At 37.0% G+C, this 17,177-nt stretch overlaps 1 protein-coding gene and 1 non-coding gene across 3 annotated transcripts; both read left to right on the top strand.

Annotated features, from left to right (window-relative positions):
- Window positions 1-3,800: 3,800 nt before the first annotated feature.
- Window positions 3,801-9,742, top strand: LOC110329896 (olfactory receptor 5K1-like). 2 transcript variants are annotated; one of them, XM_021209832.1, is made up of 2 exons: window positions 3,871-4,788; window positions 9,698-9,742. In XM_021209832.1, exons 1-2 carry the CDS (start codon window positions 3,871-3,873, stop codon window positions 9,740-9,742), a joined length of 963 nt encoding a protein of 320 aa, XP_021065491.1. The 2 variants fall into 2 exon arrangements, with proteins under 2 accessions (XP_021065492.1, XP_021065491.1); XM_021209833.1 differs by lacking the exon at window positions 9,698-9,742 and having other exon boundaries at window positions 3,801-4,887.
- A 3,365-nt stretch (window positions 9,743-13,107) lies between these two features.
- LOC115065132 lies at window positions 13,108-13,236 on the top strand. Its single transcript, XR_003844934.1, has one exon. It is a non-coding gene; the product is annotated as a small nucleolar RNA SNORA17 (small nucleolar RNA).
- The last annotated feature ends 3,941 nt before the right edge of the window (window positions 13,237-17,177 follow it).

Genomic DNA, 17,177 nt, shown 5'->3' with positions numbered 1-17,177 from the left:
GAAATTGGTCTGAAGTTCTCTTTCTTTGTTGGATCTTTGTGTGGTTTAGGTATCAGAGTAATTGTGGCTTCATAGAATGAATTGGGTAGAGTACCTCTGTCAGCTTTTATGTAATGCATTTTTCTCTGTTTTGTGTAAAGAGTCATTATGCATCTCTATGTACCTTAGCTGATGTATCATCTAGCTTCCTTGTTTTTCTTCTGTATTATAAGTTTGATGCTCAGTTTGAGAAATTACATTCAGGTCAGCACTCCCTTGTGTTGGCATCTGTTTGTCACCACTGCTGACTCCTTGCCCACCTCAGTATGGGAACCCTGATTCTCTCACGGGTTGAGGGACTGACTGAGTCTAGTCCGCAGCACACTCTAGCAAAACATCATGTGCCCTTCTCCCAAGCAGCTTCTATACAAACACTATGTGTGTGTTCCCACCAAAACATCCTTCTATGTATATGTTTCAGCAGAAACATCCTCTTGTAAGACAGTTTCCACAAAAAACATCACATGACACAACTGAGTCTCCAAAGAAATCAGAAATCTCCACCTCCATCTCAGGTTTCTTGAAAGTCACACCTCAGCTTGGCTACCCAACTTTTCTCATAGACTTTTTGCATTTACCTCTTCTAAAATAAGTCTTAGTTATTCTTATCACATAACCTTCAGCATAGCTCTTACCAATTTTATTGTTTCTTCATTTTTCATAGTTATCTCTACCTATGTTCTATCTCCTTTAACAGAAGGTGAGCTCTATTGGAATAGAAAGTATATTGCATGACTAAACAGTAAAATAGATGGTGCTTGATTTGTATATATTCATTTGAATATGAATACTATTCACATTTTTAAGTTAGCATTTTAATCAAAGAGGCATCATACAAAAACAAATTACAGAAACAAGTAGACTTACTATGTACCAATAATAAACATGCAAAGATTGAGACAATGGAAAACCTCTCATTCTCAATAGTCTCAAAAAATTAAATAAATAAATGAAATATCTAGGAATAAACACAACGAAGGAAGAGAAAGACTTCTAAAATTAAAATCCTAAATGTATGAAGATACTGAAGAAGACACTAGAAGATGGAAAGACCTTCCATGTTTATGGATGGGTAGAACTAATATTGTTAAAATGATAATACTATCAAAGGTAATTCACAAATTTGCAACACCATTTAAAAATCCCTATGGCATTCTTTGTACATAAAAATTCTGCACTTCATATGGAAACACAAAAGACCCGAGATAACCAAACAATTCTAAGCAAATGTAAGAATTCTGGAGGTATTACTGTACTAGATTTCAAGCTATACTATCAAGATATAATAATCACATGGTTGTGGCACAAAAGCTTCAAGATCCATTACTCTTATTTGGGGAGAAAAGGCCTGGTTTAGAGGAAAAAGGTTTTCAGGATGCTTCTGATTTGCATCCAAATTCACAATTATTTTAGTTAGTAAGAAAAAGTACTAAAGATATGATAACTTTAGAGAAGATTCTATAATTGCATTTTGACATTTAAAAGTGATAAGAAAAGCCCCCACCTGTTTATACCAGACATTCTCCCTTCAGAAATAACAATCCTAACTCAGTTAAAATTTTCACTGGGAAATTTTTGCTGACAAACCAGGAATTTTTCTTACTCACTTGCTATTTTTAAATCAAAATGGTAGCTAGTATAAGCTTATTTCCTTTCTGAGTCTTCTAAATTGGTTTTAAAATAAGTGTGTGTGTTATCTGCTTTGTCTCAAAGGATATAAGTAATTACTCCAATTTAGTTTGCATACAAAGTTTAGTGGATTGGGTCTCTCAGGCTATGCTCTGATGTCCATGCCAAGTAAATCTCCTTAGAATTACTTTGAATATTTGAATAATTCTCTACCAATAGCATATATACATAGTCTCTTAAAGGGCCAAGTGAACAGAAATTTATTGATGGACCCTCCTTAAGCCACTTCAGGCAAATACTCAGCATCTATACTATTCTCATTAGAGAAACCAGGTGAGAAATGATTTTAAATCTACTTTTCTAGAAATATTAGCTCCTTGAAACATTCTTTAGATTAGAGTTGTCTTTTCTTAAACATAGAATTGCTCAATTTTAAGTTATTAAAGCTACCTTTCCCATACATCTTTTGTCTAAATACTAGGTAAATGATCACCATCCATTTCTCAATTCAAGAGAAACCCACATTTAACAAAATAAAGGTCTCTGTTAAATACTGCTATGTAAGTACATTTTTAATGTTTTGAGAATATTTTAAAATAATATCATGGTACTACCAACTTTTACATGGCATTAATTTTTCTCTTTGAGGCATTCCCTATGTGTACTAGAAAATTTGTATGAAAGATAACTAATTTGATATTGGACTTTTTAAAATTATCAGTAAACGAGAAAGCTTTCTAGCTTATCTTACAATTTTTACACAAGTGCTAATGCAAATTTTATTTGTATCAATTTGGAAGTTGGAGAAAATCATGAAGCTGGCACAAAATGTATTTAGTAGAAACATTATGTAAATTATTAGACTTATTTATACGCATAAAAGTGGAATTATTTTAGATTGCAAGCATAAGTAATATTACAAATAAGCTGGAAGTCCTAAAGCAGTCCTTATTCCCCACTGCTCCCTTTCGCCTCTCTCTGTGTGTCTGTCTTTCTGTATCTATCTTTCTGTCTCTTGCTACTCTTTGAGTCTCACTGCTCCCTCTCACCTCTGTGTGTGTGTGTCTGCCTGTCTGTCTCTCTGTGTGTTGTCTTTTTGTCTCTTGCTACTCTGTGTCTCAATCTATCTCTTGCTTTTATCTCTGTGTCACCTGTATGACTGTGCATACCAATACTCAGAAGAAAATACTTTGCAAACATACTGTTCCCTACAGCATTTTATTTTTAGTGTAAACTTCAACAAGATTATAAATAAAAAATATGTAAGAGAAACTCCTGAGCACATATAAATAATAATTGTTTTGAAGTAAATTATATATAATGTAATTTGTCACTGTAGCCTATGAACTGTGTTGTTCACAGTGTTAGGTGCATTTATTTTGTGCAACTGTGACCATTACTCCCGTATTCGATCTTCTCAAAGAGAAAATGGATGCTCATTAAGCAATATATCTCTGTTCCAAGTTCCCTCAAATCATCCCTCTGCCTCTGAATTTCTCTACTGTAGGTATGTTACTTAAATAGAATTGTGGAATGTTTCCACTGTGTCTGCTTTCCACCATTTATCAAATTTTGCCTATGTTGTAATGTCTATATTCCTATTCCTTTATAAGAATGACTAATATTCCATTTTACATTTATACATATTCTATCCATTCATCTGTCCATGCACATCTAAATTCTTGCCACCTTTTGGATACTGTCCATAGTATTGCTATCATTATTGTAACAATAATAGTCTTCTAAACAATATCCTTAGCTACTACAAATACATCGTTGAATTTCTTTGGAACAATGATATTAGTTATACTATAAAATTATAAAGTAATTTCCTGGAGCATATTTTGTCATATTTATAAATAAATAAATACAATTTATATGAATCCAATATAAAGCTTTTCTTGTAAATCTGATAGAATAATGTATAATAAACAGGGGTTAAAGGAATAACTTAGGCAAGGAGTGTACTCTGGTGATGAAGCCACTTGCCTATCACATACAATACAATGGGTTCCATCTCTAGCCCTGCAAAGAAACAGTAATTATGCTACAAATTTGGCAACATGAGTTCAGATGACTTGCAAAGGTGTTATCCAAGATGCATCTCCTGCTTTGAACCAATGAGAGCTCAAAGGTGTTTGAAGCACACAATAAAATAGTGCTTTATTCCCCCACCCTTTTTTTTTTTTCAGAGAATCAGGAATGCTTGAAGAAAACCACACCATGAAACATGAGTTTATCCTCACAGGATTTACAGACCATCCGGAAATGAAGGGCCTTCTCTTTGCAGTATTTTTTGTCATCTATCTGATTACCATGATAGGGAATATGGGTCTGGTGATTCTGATTTGCAAAGAATGTTCTCTTCACACCCCAATGTACTTCTTTCTGGGCAACCTGGCTCTCATAGATTCTTGTTGTGCCTGTACTATTACCCCTAAAATGTTGGAGAACTTTTTCTCTGAGGACAGACTAATTTCTCTGTATGAATGCATGGCACAGTTTTATTTTCTATCCACTATTGAAACTGCAGACTGCTTTATTCTGTCAGCGATGGCCTATGACCGCTATGTGGCCATATGCAACCCACTGCAGTACCACACCATGATGTCCAAGAAGCTCTGCCTTCAGATGACCATGGGAGCCTTCATAATTGGAAACCTGCATTCTATGGTTCATGTGGGGCTATTATTTAGACTAGAATTCTGTGGGTCTAATCAAATCAACCACTTTTATTGTGATATTCTTCCTTTGTACAGACTCTCCTGTGTTGACCCCTATGTCAANGAGCTTGTANTGTTTGTCTTTTCAGNCNCAATCCAAGTNTTCACAATAGGTNGTGTNCTNNTATCTTACCTTTNCATTGTTTNTACAATTTTCCAAATGAAATCCAAAGAGGGAAGGGTCAAAGCCTTCTCCACCTGTGCATCCCACTTTCTGTCTGTTTCGCTATTCTATGGATCTCTTTTCTTCATATACATTAGACCGAACTTGCTAGAAGAAGGTGATAAGGACATGCCAGCTGCTATTTTGTTTACAATAGTGGTTCCCTTACTAAACCCATTTATTTATAGCTTAAGAAATAAAGAAGTAAAGAATGTCTTGCAGAAAATTCTGCAGAAAAACAAATAATCTCAAGATATTTTAAACAAGCTTCTGCTATAGTATAAAAACTCAATTCACCAAAAACTTCACATGAAATTACACAGGGGAACTGCTTGCAAAGTTTATGCATAAATGTTAAAGTCCATAATGCTTTCTTCAGCAGAAATGTGCCAGGTAGAAATATAGGTAAGAGTAAATTGGGATGGATCTTAAGAGAAAATAGGAAAAAAGTGAAAGTAAACTTTGAGATCACATATCCAAATAGTCTTCTGCCTGGCTGATGGCCTTTGTCAATGTTGGGGATGGTAAACATCCAAAAGACAAAGGAACACTTGTAGTTAAAACATAAACTACCATTATATAAGTATTTATAATCAATTCATTTCAGCAGCTTAGAGCATGAACACTTGGGTAAGCTAAGGTAAATTAGAACTTGTGAAATGTCACCAGAGTAAGGTACTTAAAAGCAGGAGCAACAAAATTGTGGAAGGTGAAGATTGAAAAACTCTTCTAAGAGCATTTGTTGAGTACTACTCTGTTGAAGATGGAATAAGGATAGAAATGAATGCACGCCACAAAAGTGAGTATTATACGTGTGTATCAAGGTTGTTTTCAGAATAAATGGCTGATTTAGAATGCTAATTTTAACAGAAACTGGCCTTAAAATGTCCTTTATTCTCATGTATATATACATAGTTTCAATAAAACAAAATTCTAGACTACTAAAACTTATACAAAATTTGAGAAGCTTTGTTGCCAAGTAATTAAGCCGACATTTTCTGTAACACTTCATGAGAGATGAGGAAGGGGTTCTAACAGTGGAAATAGAACTTTATGGCTATTGTATGCACACACAAAGAAAGTATTGAAGTACTGATATGTGAATAGGGATTATCTTTTAAAAATCCTTTTCGGTAAAAATATGAAATTATAGAATAGAAGTACAATATAATGATACTAATGTGTCACCATATAATAACCACTTTCCAATTATCACAACATACTTTTGTTGAGATCTTGCCATGTGGAATGTGAGAGTGATTAAACACATCAGCCAATGTTGTTAGCAGAACAACTGCCACTAATATTGTTACTAACACTGTATCATAGATGACATATATCAGCTAACACAAAGTTCTTCCTTCCACCTGCTCTCTTGGTGTTCTGAGATCACAGTTAATTGCTCATAAACAGTTGTCACAATATAACAGTCAATACACCCAGCCACCAAGGGTGAAATATAATGGGAAAACAAATAAGAACATTTCTAATACCCTAAACTCAGGAATTAAAAAAAATCATCTGTGTCTCTAAAGCTCTAGGAAAACAAATGTAGTATATTATGATTATACTCATATATTTCATTATTTCTTTGGTCATTTGAAATTAAACACATCAATTTAGGATGTTTCTAATGTTTATCTGAGCAATGCATGTCCTACTTGTTTCCATAATCTATAACAAAGCTATGGTGATCAAAATAAAATATGCTGGAATAAAGATAGACACAAAATACCAAATGCATAGAACAGTATCCATTAATAAATCCATGCACTCGTGAGCAATTTATTTTGGATAAAGGTGCCAAGAACTACAATAAGAATACCCTAATCTTTTAGCAAACAGCATAGTAACCACTGGATATCCATATGAATTCAGTTTAAATTGGATCATCATCTCATATCATGTCTAAAAAACAAATACAATGAGCTACCTAGTTAGATGTAAGTCCTAAAACCTGGCAGAGAAAAGAGAGAGAAAGCACAATGGAATCACTTTAGATAATGATTTTCTTATGATGCCAAAAGCATAGATGATAATGATAATTATTAAAATTGCAGTAAATTAAAAGGCTATGGAAATAAAAATCTAGTGTATAGTGAAGAGGAACATAAGCCACTTAATAGTGAGAAAATGAATGCCTTGTTACATGCCTGCCCATGGACCTGTATAAAGACAGCTCCAAAGGAAGGATGGGAGTGTCCAGTAAATGTATTAATGATGCTTTGATCAACAGACATCCACCGGGGAAGGGGAAAAAAGACAGAAAGGACTTAAGACGTATCACAGGCGAGAATGACTTCATCAAAAGAAAGTGGGGAGTAAGCTGGAAAGAATGTAGGGGAAAGAGCATTTTATATTGACAAGAATGTAAATTAATATAGCCATTTAAGAAATTAGTGTGGAGGACACCAAAACTAAAAAACAGAGTAACAGATTCCCTGGGAACACAAAGGCCACTCCAGCCCTCCAAGCCTGCCAGAGAAGCATGTAGGTCAGGAAAGCAGGGAAATGAGCACCAGTTCTTCACTTTCTCCTCTCCCTATATGTCATCCCCCAATCTCAACACCGGCTCTGTAGTAGATGACCTCCTGTGTCCTCTATTTTCTCTCTGGCTCCATTGCCAGAGGACTAGATAGATCCTTGTGGAACACCCTGCTTTCCTCCTTCCTGGCGGTGCTCCTAATCTTGTGTCCTACCCTGCAAGCCCCAATCTAACACATCTCCATTCCTAAGCTGCTAAGACCTAGAAACATATTTTATCCAGAACCTCCAGTGGCCACACCTATGGGTATCCCATAAAAACAAACAAACAAATGAAACAACAACAACAACAACAACAAACAACCTAAGGGAAATCTGCAAATGAAAAGCTTAGGAACTCAAAAGAAACCATATCTCTAGGTACAAAAATCATCTGAATACACAGCACCCTAAACCAGCCCCTAACAAGAAAGAATCTCAGGCATTGAGGAACAATAGAAAGAAGGACACCCCAGTCAAAGAAAATACCAAATCTTAAAAACCACTGACACAAAGCATTGAGGTGCAACACACAGTCACCACACTCTCCTGAGAACGAGATAGGGCAACAGAAACCACAAAAGAAAATACCTACCTGTTTGGTTTCAGACTCAGAACAAGGGACTAAGGTATATTTTACATACCAAAGCAGAGCTGTCCTCCAGGTTCTCAGTCCCTACCTGATATACCCTGCCTCCCAAGCCCAAATTTTTCAACACAGGGGCTGGGCTGCCCTATCCCCAGAGGCTCTTCCCTATTTAATCCAGACATTTTGGTCCCCGACCCCCTCCTTGTCCTCCTCCTCCTCCTCTTCCTCCTCCCCCTTTCCCTTCCCTATCCCCTTCTCCTTCTCCTCTTCCTCCTCTTCTTTCTTTTCACCATCCTCCTCCTCCTCCTCCTGCTCCTCCTGCTCCTCCTCATTCTCCTCTTAAGAGGAGGTTTCCAATAAACCTGTGATTAATATAATCTAATCTGGTTTGAATTGACTCATTTCAACAGCATAAAAATAATTTATTATCACCCACATAGACAAGACTGAATATTGTGAGGGTCTGAGTATTGCTGAAGGAAGACCCTAGACTCAATATGCAAAGGAAAAGTGCATTTATTTCGCAGGAAAAAAACTGCATGCAGGGGTTCTTAAAGGCTCTTATAGGCCTGTGTGCAGGCCTTCTTATAGGGAACTAGGGGAACCCTCTAGGGGGATTATATAAGCTAAAAGTTAATTGGTAGATGCTAAGGGGTCACAGGATGCCAGTAGTCTGAATTCCTATGTCATGAATGTTTAACCATAGGTTGTGATAGGGCTACCCAGCACAGCTGGCCCATTCTGAGATATTTCCCCATTTTGGTGGTTATCCCCAGGCTGTTGATTATGACCTTGTTTCTGGATTTTATTGTCTATCCCTGGAGCTGTTGCCTTATGGCCTTCTTTTTTAAAATCAGGCTTTGTCCTTAAATGGAAACAAATGGAGTTTATATCATTCCTTCACTATTGTTACCTAGAATTTCAATCTTCCAAAACACAGATGGCTAGATCAATTACAGCCAGAACAATATGTCTCCACTAGAACCCAGGAATCCTACCACAGCAGACTTTGAGTATTGCAGTACAGCTGAACCACAAGAAAAATACCTTAAAATAGTCATTGCAAATATGATAGATACCCATAAAGAGGAAATGAATGAATCCCTTAAAGAAATTTATAAAAGCATAAACATTGGAAGGAAATTAATAAAACTATTCAAAATCTGAAATTGAAATAAAATCAATAAGTAAAACACAAACTGATGAAAATCTGGAAATGAAAAATTGAGGAATTTGAATAGCAGCCTCAGAGAAACACTAATAGAATTCAAGAGAAAGAAGAGATAATCTTGGGCATTGAAGACACAATAGAAGAAATGGATACTTCAGCCAATTATAATGTTAAATCTAAAAAAAACTCTTGGCACAAAAATCCAGGAAATCTGGAACACAGTGAAAATATCAAATCTAAGAATAATAGGCAGAGAGGGAGAAGAGACCCAGGTGAAAGACACAGAAAAAATTAAACAAAACCATAGAAGAAAATTTTTCTTTTTTTCTTTTCGAGACAGGGTTTCTCTGTATAACCCTGACTGTCCTGTAGACCAGACTGGCCTCAAACTCAGAAGAAAAACTTTTCAACCTGAAGAAGAAGATTCATATCAATATATAAGAAGCATACAAAACACCAAATAGATTGGAGCAGTGCATAATAATCAAAACACTATATGTACAGAACAACAACAACAACAACAAAAGGATCTGCAAGGGGGAAAAAGACCAAGAAATATATAAAGGAAGACCTATTAGAATAACACTGAACGTCTCTCTCAGTGGAGACACTAAAATCCAGAAGGTCCTGGAAAGATATTTTACAGACATTAGGAGACCACAGATGTCCAACCATTGTATGGATTACTGTCCCTGGAAAAACTTTCAAGCACAATGGACAATCCATAACAATACCAAATTTAAGTAATATTTAACTAAAAATCCATCCCTACCAAAGGCACTAGAAGGAAAACCTAACCTGAAGAGGTTAACCACATCTAAGAAAACACAACCCAGACCAAAAATACAAAGGAAGAAAACACACACACAACAAAACAACATAAATCAGCAAACACAGCTCATTAATATCTAATTCCACAATAAAATGAGGCAAACTAATGGAATTGATGCAAAATCTTTTGTTGCATCTAAGTAACACACTTTAGCATCAAGGATAGACATATCACTTCAGAATAAAAGAATGGAAAATAAAGATATTTCAAACATATGGACCTAAGAAGCAAGCTTATATAGCAATTTTAATATCTGAAAAGAATAGGCTTTAAGCCAAAACTAGTCAGAAGAGATAGAGAAGAACATACGTAATAACATCTATGCACCAAATACAAGGACACTCAAGGTCATGAAAGAAGCACTCCAGTAACACATTAAGTCACACATTGACCCTCACTCATTGATACTGGGAGATTTCAATACCACATTCTTGGCAATGGATAGTCCATTCAGATAAAATCTGAACAGAGAAATGCTGGAGCTAACTGATGTTATAACCAAATGAACCTAATATATTTACAGAACATTTCACCCAAACACAAACAAAACAAAACAAAACAAAACACCTTTCTTTCAACTCCTCATAGAACTTTCTCTAAAACTGGCCATACACTCATATACAAAGCAAGCCTCAGCAAACACAAAAAAATTGCAATAACACTCTTCATCTGACCACCATGATTGAAGCTGCATATCACTGCAATATAGTAAAATTGAATGACAGTTTTATAGAAACAATAAAAACTTTACAAACACTTGGGAAAAGAACAACTTACTATTGAATGAAAAATGGATCAAGACAGAAGTTCAAAAAGAAAGCAAAGACTTCATAGAATTGAATGAAAATGAATGCACAACATATCCAAACTTGTGGGACATAATGAAGGCTGATCTAAGAGGCAAGTTCAGACCACTAACGGCTTACATTTTAAAAAATAAAATAAAAGAAAGAGATTTCATACTAGTAACTTAACAGCACACATGGAAGCTCTAATGCAAAAAAGAATAGGTCACATTCAAAGGATGTAGATAGCAAAAAAAAAAAAAAAAAAAAAAAAAAAAAAAAAAAANGCAAAAAAGAATAGGTCACATTCAAAGGATGTAGCAAGCAAAACAAAAAAAAAAAAAAAAAAAAAAAAAGAAATAATCAGACTCAGAACTGAAATCAGTAACACAGAAACAACAACAAAAAGAAAAATAATCAAGGAAACAAAGATTCCTTGAAAAAAAATCAATGAGATTGAAAACCCTTTCTCAAATGAGCTAAAAGGTAGAGATAGAATATCCAAATTAAGAAAATTACAGATGAAAAAGGGAAACATAACAATAGACACTGAAGAAATCCAGAGAATCATAAGGACATACTTTTAGAATCTGTACTCCACCAACTTGGAAAATCTAAAAGAAATGGACAATTTTCTCAATGCCTACCACTTACCAGAATTAAGTCAATGATCAGATAAGAAATTTAAACCGACTTATAATTAATCCCTAGTGAAATAGGAACAGTAGCTGAAAATAGTCCAAATCTCCCCCCAAAATAAAAGAAAAAGAAGAAAGGAAGAAAAGGGCTAAATGGTTTTAGTGCGGAATCCCACCAGACCTTCAAAGAAGAATTAATGTCAATACTTCTCAAATTATTCCACAAATTAGAATCAGGGGCAACATTACCCAGTTCATTTTATGAGGCCACTGTTATCCTGATACACAAAGACCCAACAAAGATAATTACAGCCCAATTTCCCTTATGAATACAGATGCAAAAATTCTCAGTTATATACTTGCAAATAAATCCAAGAATACATCAAAAAAAATCTACCATAATCCAGAGATAAAGAAATGGTTCAACATATGTAAATGAATAAATGTAATTCACCATGTAAACAAACTGAAAAACATAAAAGACATGATCATCTCATTAGATTCAGAAAAGGCCTTTGAAAATATCAAAGGCCTCTTCATGATAAAAGTCCTAGAGAGATTGGGGATACCAGGGGCATACCTCACCACATCGACTGAAATGGAAAGAAATTCCAAGCAAGTACACTAAAATCAGGAACAAGGCAACGTTGTTCACTCTCTTCGTACCTACTCAACATATATAGTACTTAAGACGTAACTGGAGCTAGACAACAGAAAGATATCAAGGCCATACAAATTGAAAGGAAGACATGTGAGTATCTTTACCTGCAGATGATAAGATATTATACATAAATGATCCTAGAAATTTATCAGGAAACTCCTCCTCCTGAAGATAAAAGCATTTAATAAAGTAGCTAGATACAATATTAACTCACAAAAATCAGTAGTCTTTTTATGTACAAATGACAAATGGACAGTGGAAAAATCAGTGAAATGCACCTTTCACAATATAATATACAATATATTGGGGTATCTCTTACCAAGCAATTGAAATTCTTGTGTTATAAAAAATAAATAAATAAAACTTTAGGACACTGATGGGAAAAACTGAAGATATCAGAAGATGAAAGGATTTCATGTGCTAATATATCAGTAGGATTAATATTGTAAAAATGGCCATCCTACCAAAAACAATTACAGATTCAATGCTATCCACATCAAAATTCTGGTACAATTCTTGAAAACAAAATTTCAGCTTCATGTGGAAAACACAAACAACTCAGGACAGTTATAACAATCCTGAACAATAAAGAGCTGCTGGCGGTATCACTAGCCCCAGTTTCAAACTGTACTGAAGAGCTATAATAATAAAAGCAACATGGTATTGGCATAAAAACTAACACATCAGTCAGTGGATTCTAATTGAGAACCCAGACAGACAAAAATTCACACACATATAGGCATCTGAATATTGATAAAGAAGCCAGAGATATGCATTGAGTGAAAAAGACAGCATCTTCAACAAATGGTGCTGATCAAACAGGACAGGTGTACAAAGGACAACTCAAATAGATCCATAATCATCACCCTGCATAAGACTCAACTCAAAATAGATCAAAGACCTTAATATAAAACTGGATATACTGAGCCTAATAGAAGAGAAAATGGGAAATAGCCTTGAACTCCTAGTCATAAGAAAAGACTTGCTAAGCAGCATACTATTAACACATGCACTAAGATCAACAATTAATAAATGGGGTCTTATGAAACTGAAAAGCTTCTCTCTATGACAAAGGCCATCATTCCAACAACGCTACAACTCCACAGGATAGGAAAAGATCTTTACCAACTACCCATATGATAGAAGGATAATTCCCCAAAATAAATAAAGAATGCAAAAGAACGAGATATCAACAAAGCAAATAACCCAATTTTAAGATGGGGTGCTGATATACACAGGAAAGTCTCAAAAAAAAAAAAAAAAAACCCCACAAATGGCTAAAAAGCATTCAAAGAAATGACCAACATCGTCAGTCAGCAGGGAAATGCAAATCAGCAGGGAAATCAGTGTTGCATCTGTCCCTAGAGTCTTTGCTGTGGCTGCTGTGTTACAAGTGCGTCAGTAGGTGGCAGAGAAGAGAGAGGCTTCATCTGCACCCAGTGCTCTGACCTGTGAACATCTGAATGATTAGTAGGCTAACACTCCCTGAATAAAACCAGGCAGGAGACAGCTACCAGTTTGCTGCTTTGCAGGCCTGGATGGGCTCCAAGGGTGAGAAGCAAACTGGAGATTAGAAGAACCATGCCTGGAACCTCAGTCCCTGGGCAGGACTGAGCCCTAGACAGATGAATCTTACATGGGCCCAAGATGACACTTGTCTGGTGCCTTAATGCACAAGTAGGGCATAGCACTCCTGAGCCCACTCCTGAGATGACCCCAGACATCCAAAGACCCTGGGTGCCACTAAGAGGAGCAAGTAAGTGGTGGAGAAATGGAATAGAAAGAGAAACAGAAGCATGTGGGCACAATGAAGAGAGGCAGAACTAGAGACTCAAAAGTTAGTGAGGAACAGCCTGATATAAGTAGCTGGTGACACAACCTGTGTCTATGGTGGGATCCTGGCCTATGCTGTCACCAGGAGCCACATCTGGGACCATGGACCTGCAGCAGCACAGGTCTGTTGCCAACAAAGGCCAGGAAGACTTCCCTGGTCCCTGAAGAACACGTTAATGTCTGAGGGCTGCAGAGAGGGCCCCACCCCTCACCTGGGCCTCCTGGGAGAACCGGCTCTGGAAGCATGATAGCAGGAGAGCTTACCTTGCTGGTAGCCAGCTGCAGTAATGGAGAGGAGAGAGAGCTCCCCTTATCCCACACGCATATTGTGGGAGTTGCTGGTAGCCAGTCCCGAGGGTACGAATGTGAGAGAGCTAGCCCTGCCACTCACCTCCTGCATGATGGCATGGACATGGGAGAGGTACCTGCCTCCCACCTTGCCACCTGTGGTCCTGAGAGCAGGAGAGTTGGCCCTGTCCCTCACCAGACAAAGCACGCAAGAGAGCAAGCCCTGCACCTTACCTAGGCCATGCACAGTAGAACTGAGCAGAGGGCATGAGCATGGGAGAGCTGGCCCTGCAACTTGTCTACCATGTGGCAGCATAGGCAAGAGAGAGAGATGCCATCCCCAACTCGAACCCCTGGCCATTTACAGCAGGCAGGAGAGTTGGCCCTGTCCCTCACCTGCTGCAGCCCGCAGGAGAGCAGACCCTACACTGTATACCTTAACTGGGCAGCACGGTGGAGCTGGCCCTGGATAAGGAGACTGCAGGTAAGCTATCCCTAAAGGCATGAATGGAGGAGACTGGCCCTGCCTCTGTGTGCTGTGTGGTGGCACAGACGAGAAAGAGATGCCCTCTTTCCCTCCCTTGTCCCTTGCCATCTATAGCAACTAGAAGATCTGGCCCTGGGGTCATGAGAGTGGGAGATCTGGCTACGTCCCTCATTGGCTGCAACCCTTGGGAGGGCAGGTCTTGTACCTTGCCTGGGCATCAGGGTAGAGTAAAGCTGATCCGGGTTGCAGGACGTTGCTGGTGAGCCAGCCCTCAGGCCATGAAAGTAGAATAGCCAGCAGCTGATCAGCTCAGATACTTCTCAGGCCCAGGTCCAGGGCTTTGAATTGGCTCACCCCAACATCTATCCCATTGATGACTTGCTGGAGTTCATGAAAATGCCAGTCCTAAGATCCAGAACTACAATATCTCCATGACACAGAGCAATAACAGGATTTCTGAGAGGATTCCTGGTGAGGTTCTAGTATTGACAGAGTAACAGAAGCCAGAGGCCTCCTGCTGGACCAAGAAGTCATTGCAATGAACATCTGCAAGCAAAGTGTAGACAACAGGGTACACTATGGGACACACTGTAACACTACAGCTTCCACAAGGACATGTTTTTCTTTATTGGGGGTTGAGGTTACAAGGGTGGAGGATGGGTATAAGGAGAATGGGGAGATGAGTGGGGTTGGGATGCATGACATGAAATTCACAAAGAACCCAAAAGTGTTAAAAAAAAAAAAAAAATTTCAATCTTGTAGTTCCTCAGGAAGATGGGAATTCATCTCTCAAGATCCAGCTATACCAGCATTGGGCATATACACAAAGGACAACTCATCCTACCACCACAAGGACACTTGATCATCCATGTTCATTGTGGCTCTAGTCATAATAGCTAGAAATCTAGACATTGGAAACAAACTATATATATATATATATATATATATATATATATATATATATATATATATATATATATATATATATTATATATATATATATATATATATATATATATACAGAAGAATGCATGAAGAAAATATGGTATGTTTACACAATGGAGTATTACTCAGCCATGTTTCAAAAAATGAAATTTCTAGGCAGGTTAATGGATCTAGAAAAGAAATCATTCTGAGTTAAGTATTTAGACCCAGAATGAAAAATATGACTTATAATTGCTTCTGTGTGGGTATCGGCTGTTAAATCAACAATTGGGCAGCCTCAGTAGAATAGAGTAAAAATAAAGTAAGGAACTGAAGGGACTATTAGACCTTAGGAAAGTAAAATAGAAGATATAGTTGTGGGTTAATGGGGGCACTAGAATGGAAGGATCGAGTAGGGGGAGGGGTGATAGGGCAGGGAATTTGGGGAGAGACAGCTAAAATTAAAGGCCATTTTAGAGGTAGTATTGAAAACCTAATACAGTAAAAGTTCCCTGAAATATATATACATATATAAATGCAATATAAATGAAAATGCCAAATAATAGGGGAGACAGCGCCAACTGGCCATCTCTTGTAATGAAATGAAGCTTCTAATATTGTTATTGGGTTACATACAATGAAATTTTGGTCAAAGCGGTCCTATGAGAACCCATAACAACAGAAGCTGTTACCAAGACAATAGCTTCCTCTCCACAAAGTGATGGCAAGGCCCCACTGCTGAAAACACCTACACAACTCATTGAACATGGAGAAGTCAAGCTGGTGCCTTTTCCTTCTGTTTTAGTCTATTCTGATAGGTGTGTCTTTGTTTTAATCTTACTTATTTTATTATTATCCCTTAGATACCTGTTTGCTGTGTGGTTGTTGTGTTGTTGCTGCTGTTCTAATTTTTTGTTGTTGTTGTTTTGGAACAGGGTCTCTCTGGGTTGTTCTGACTGTGCTGAAACTCACCAGGTAGACCAGACTGTCCTCAGAGTCACAGAGATATGTCTGATTGTGATGGACTCAAAGGCTTGCACAGAAAAGCAGAGCCTGTTTGGTTTCCAGTGAGGGACAAAAGGAGGTAGACCCAGATGGCAGAGGAGGAGGAGAGTAGCTTGGTGTAGTAGTCAGATGAGAAACTGTAATTGGGATATATTATTTCAGAAAAGAATATCAATTTTTAGTGAAAAAATTTTGATTAAGAAAAGAAAAAATAGCAAAAGACAGATAATTCAGCAATTCCTCTCTGAAAGTAGAAGAAGAAATTGTGTGCAAGAAATGAGATCAGCAACTTATAAAATATCTGCACACACATTACGTGCAGCTGCCAAGATATCCATAAGTGTATGAACCAGCAAAGAAAGAATGGTATGTAAAAACAAAGCAGGATTATTCAGCCTTCAAAAGAATGTGGTCGTTTGCCACATTTATTTGTGAAGTTGAAGGACATTATGTTACAGACTATGAGCAATGTGAAGACAACTATTGGGTGACTTATAATTAGAACTTCTATCCAACTCACTGGATAGGACACTAGTGATCACCAAGTACTGAAAGGCAGAAGCAGCTGGAGAGATATTGTCCAAATGACACAAAATCTCAGGTCCACAAAAATAATGTTGCTTATTTTCTTGTGCATCATGGTGAACATATAATAATGTAGTATATATTTAGAACTTACTAAGAGATTTGATTTTGAATTTCTTCACCATAAAAAAATCATTGTGAGGCAATAAATATAATAAATATAATCATAAGCTAGATTGAGTCATTCAGTCATTTCAAATTACATATTCTAAAATATAACAGAGCACAAATATATTCAATTTTGTTGATTAAAAGGTATCTTAGCCAGGGTTTCTATTCCTACACAAAACATCATGACCAAG

Source organism: Mus pahari, chromosome 12, assembly GCF_900095145.1.
Source record: "Mus pahari chromosome 12, PAHARI_EIJ_v1.1, whole genome shotgun sequence".
NCBI lineage: Eukaryota > Metazoa > Chordata > Mammalia > Rodentia > Muridae > Mus > Mus pahari.
This window is presented reverse-complemented; position numbering and strand designations above follow the sequence as displayed.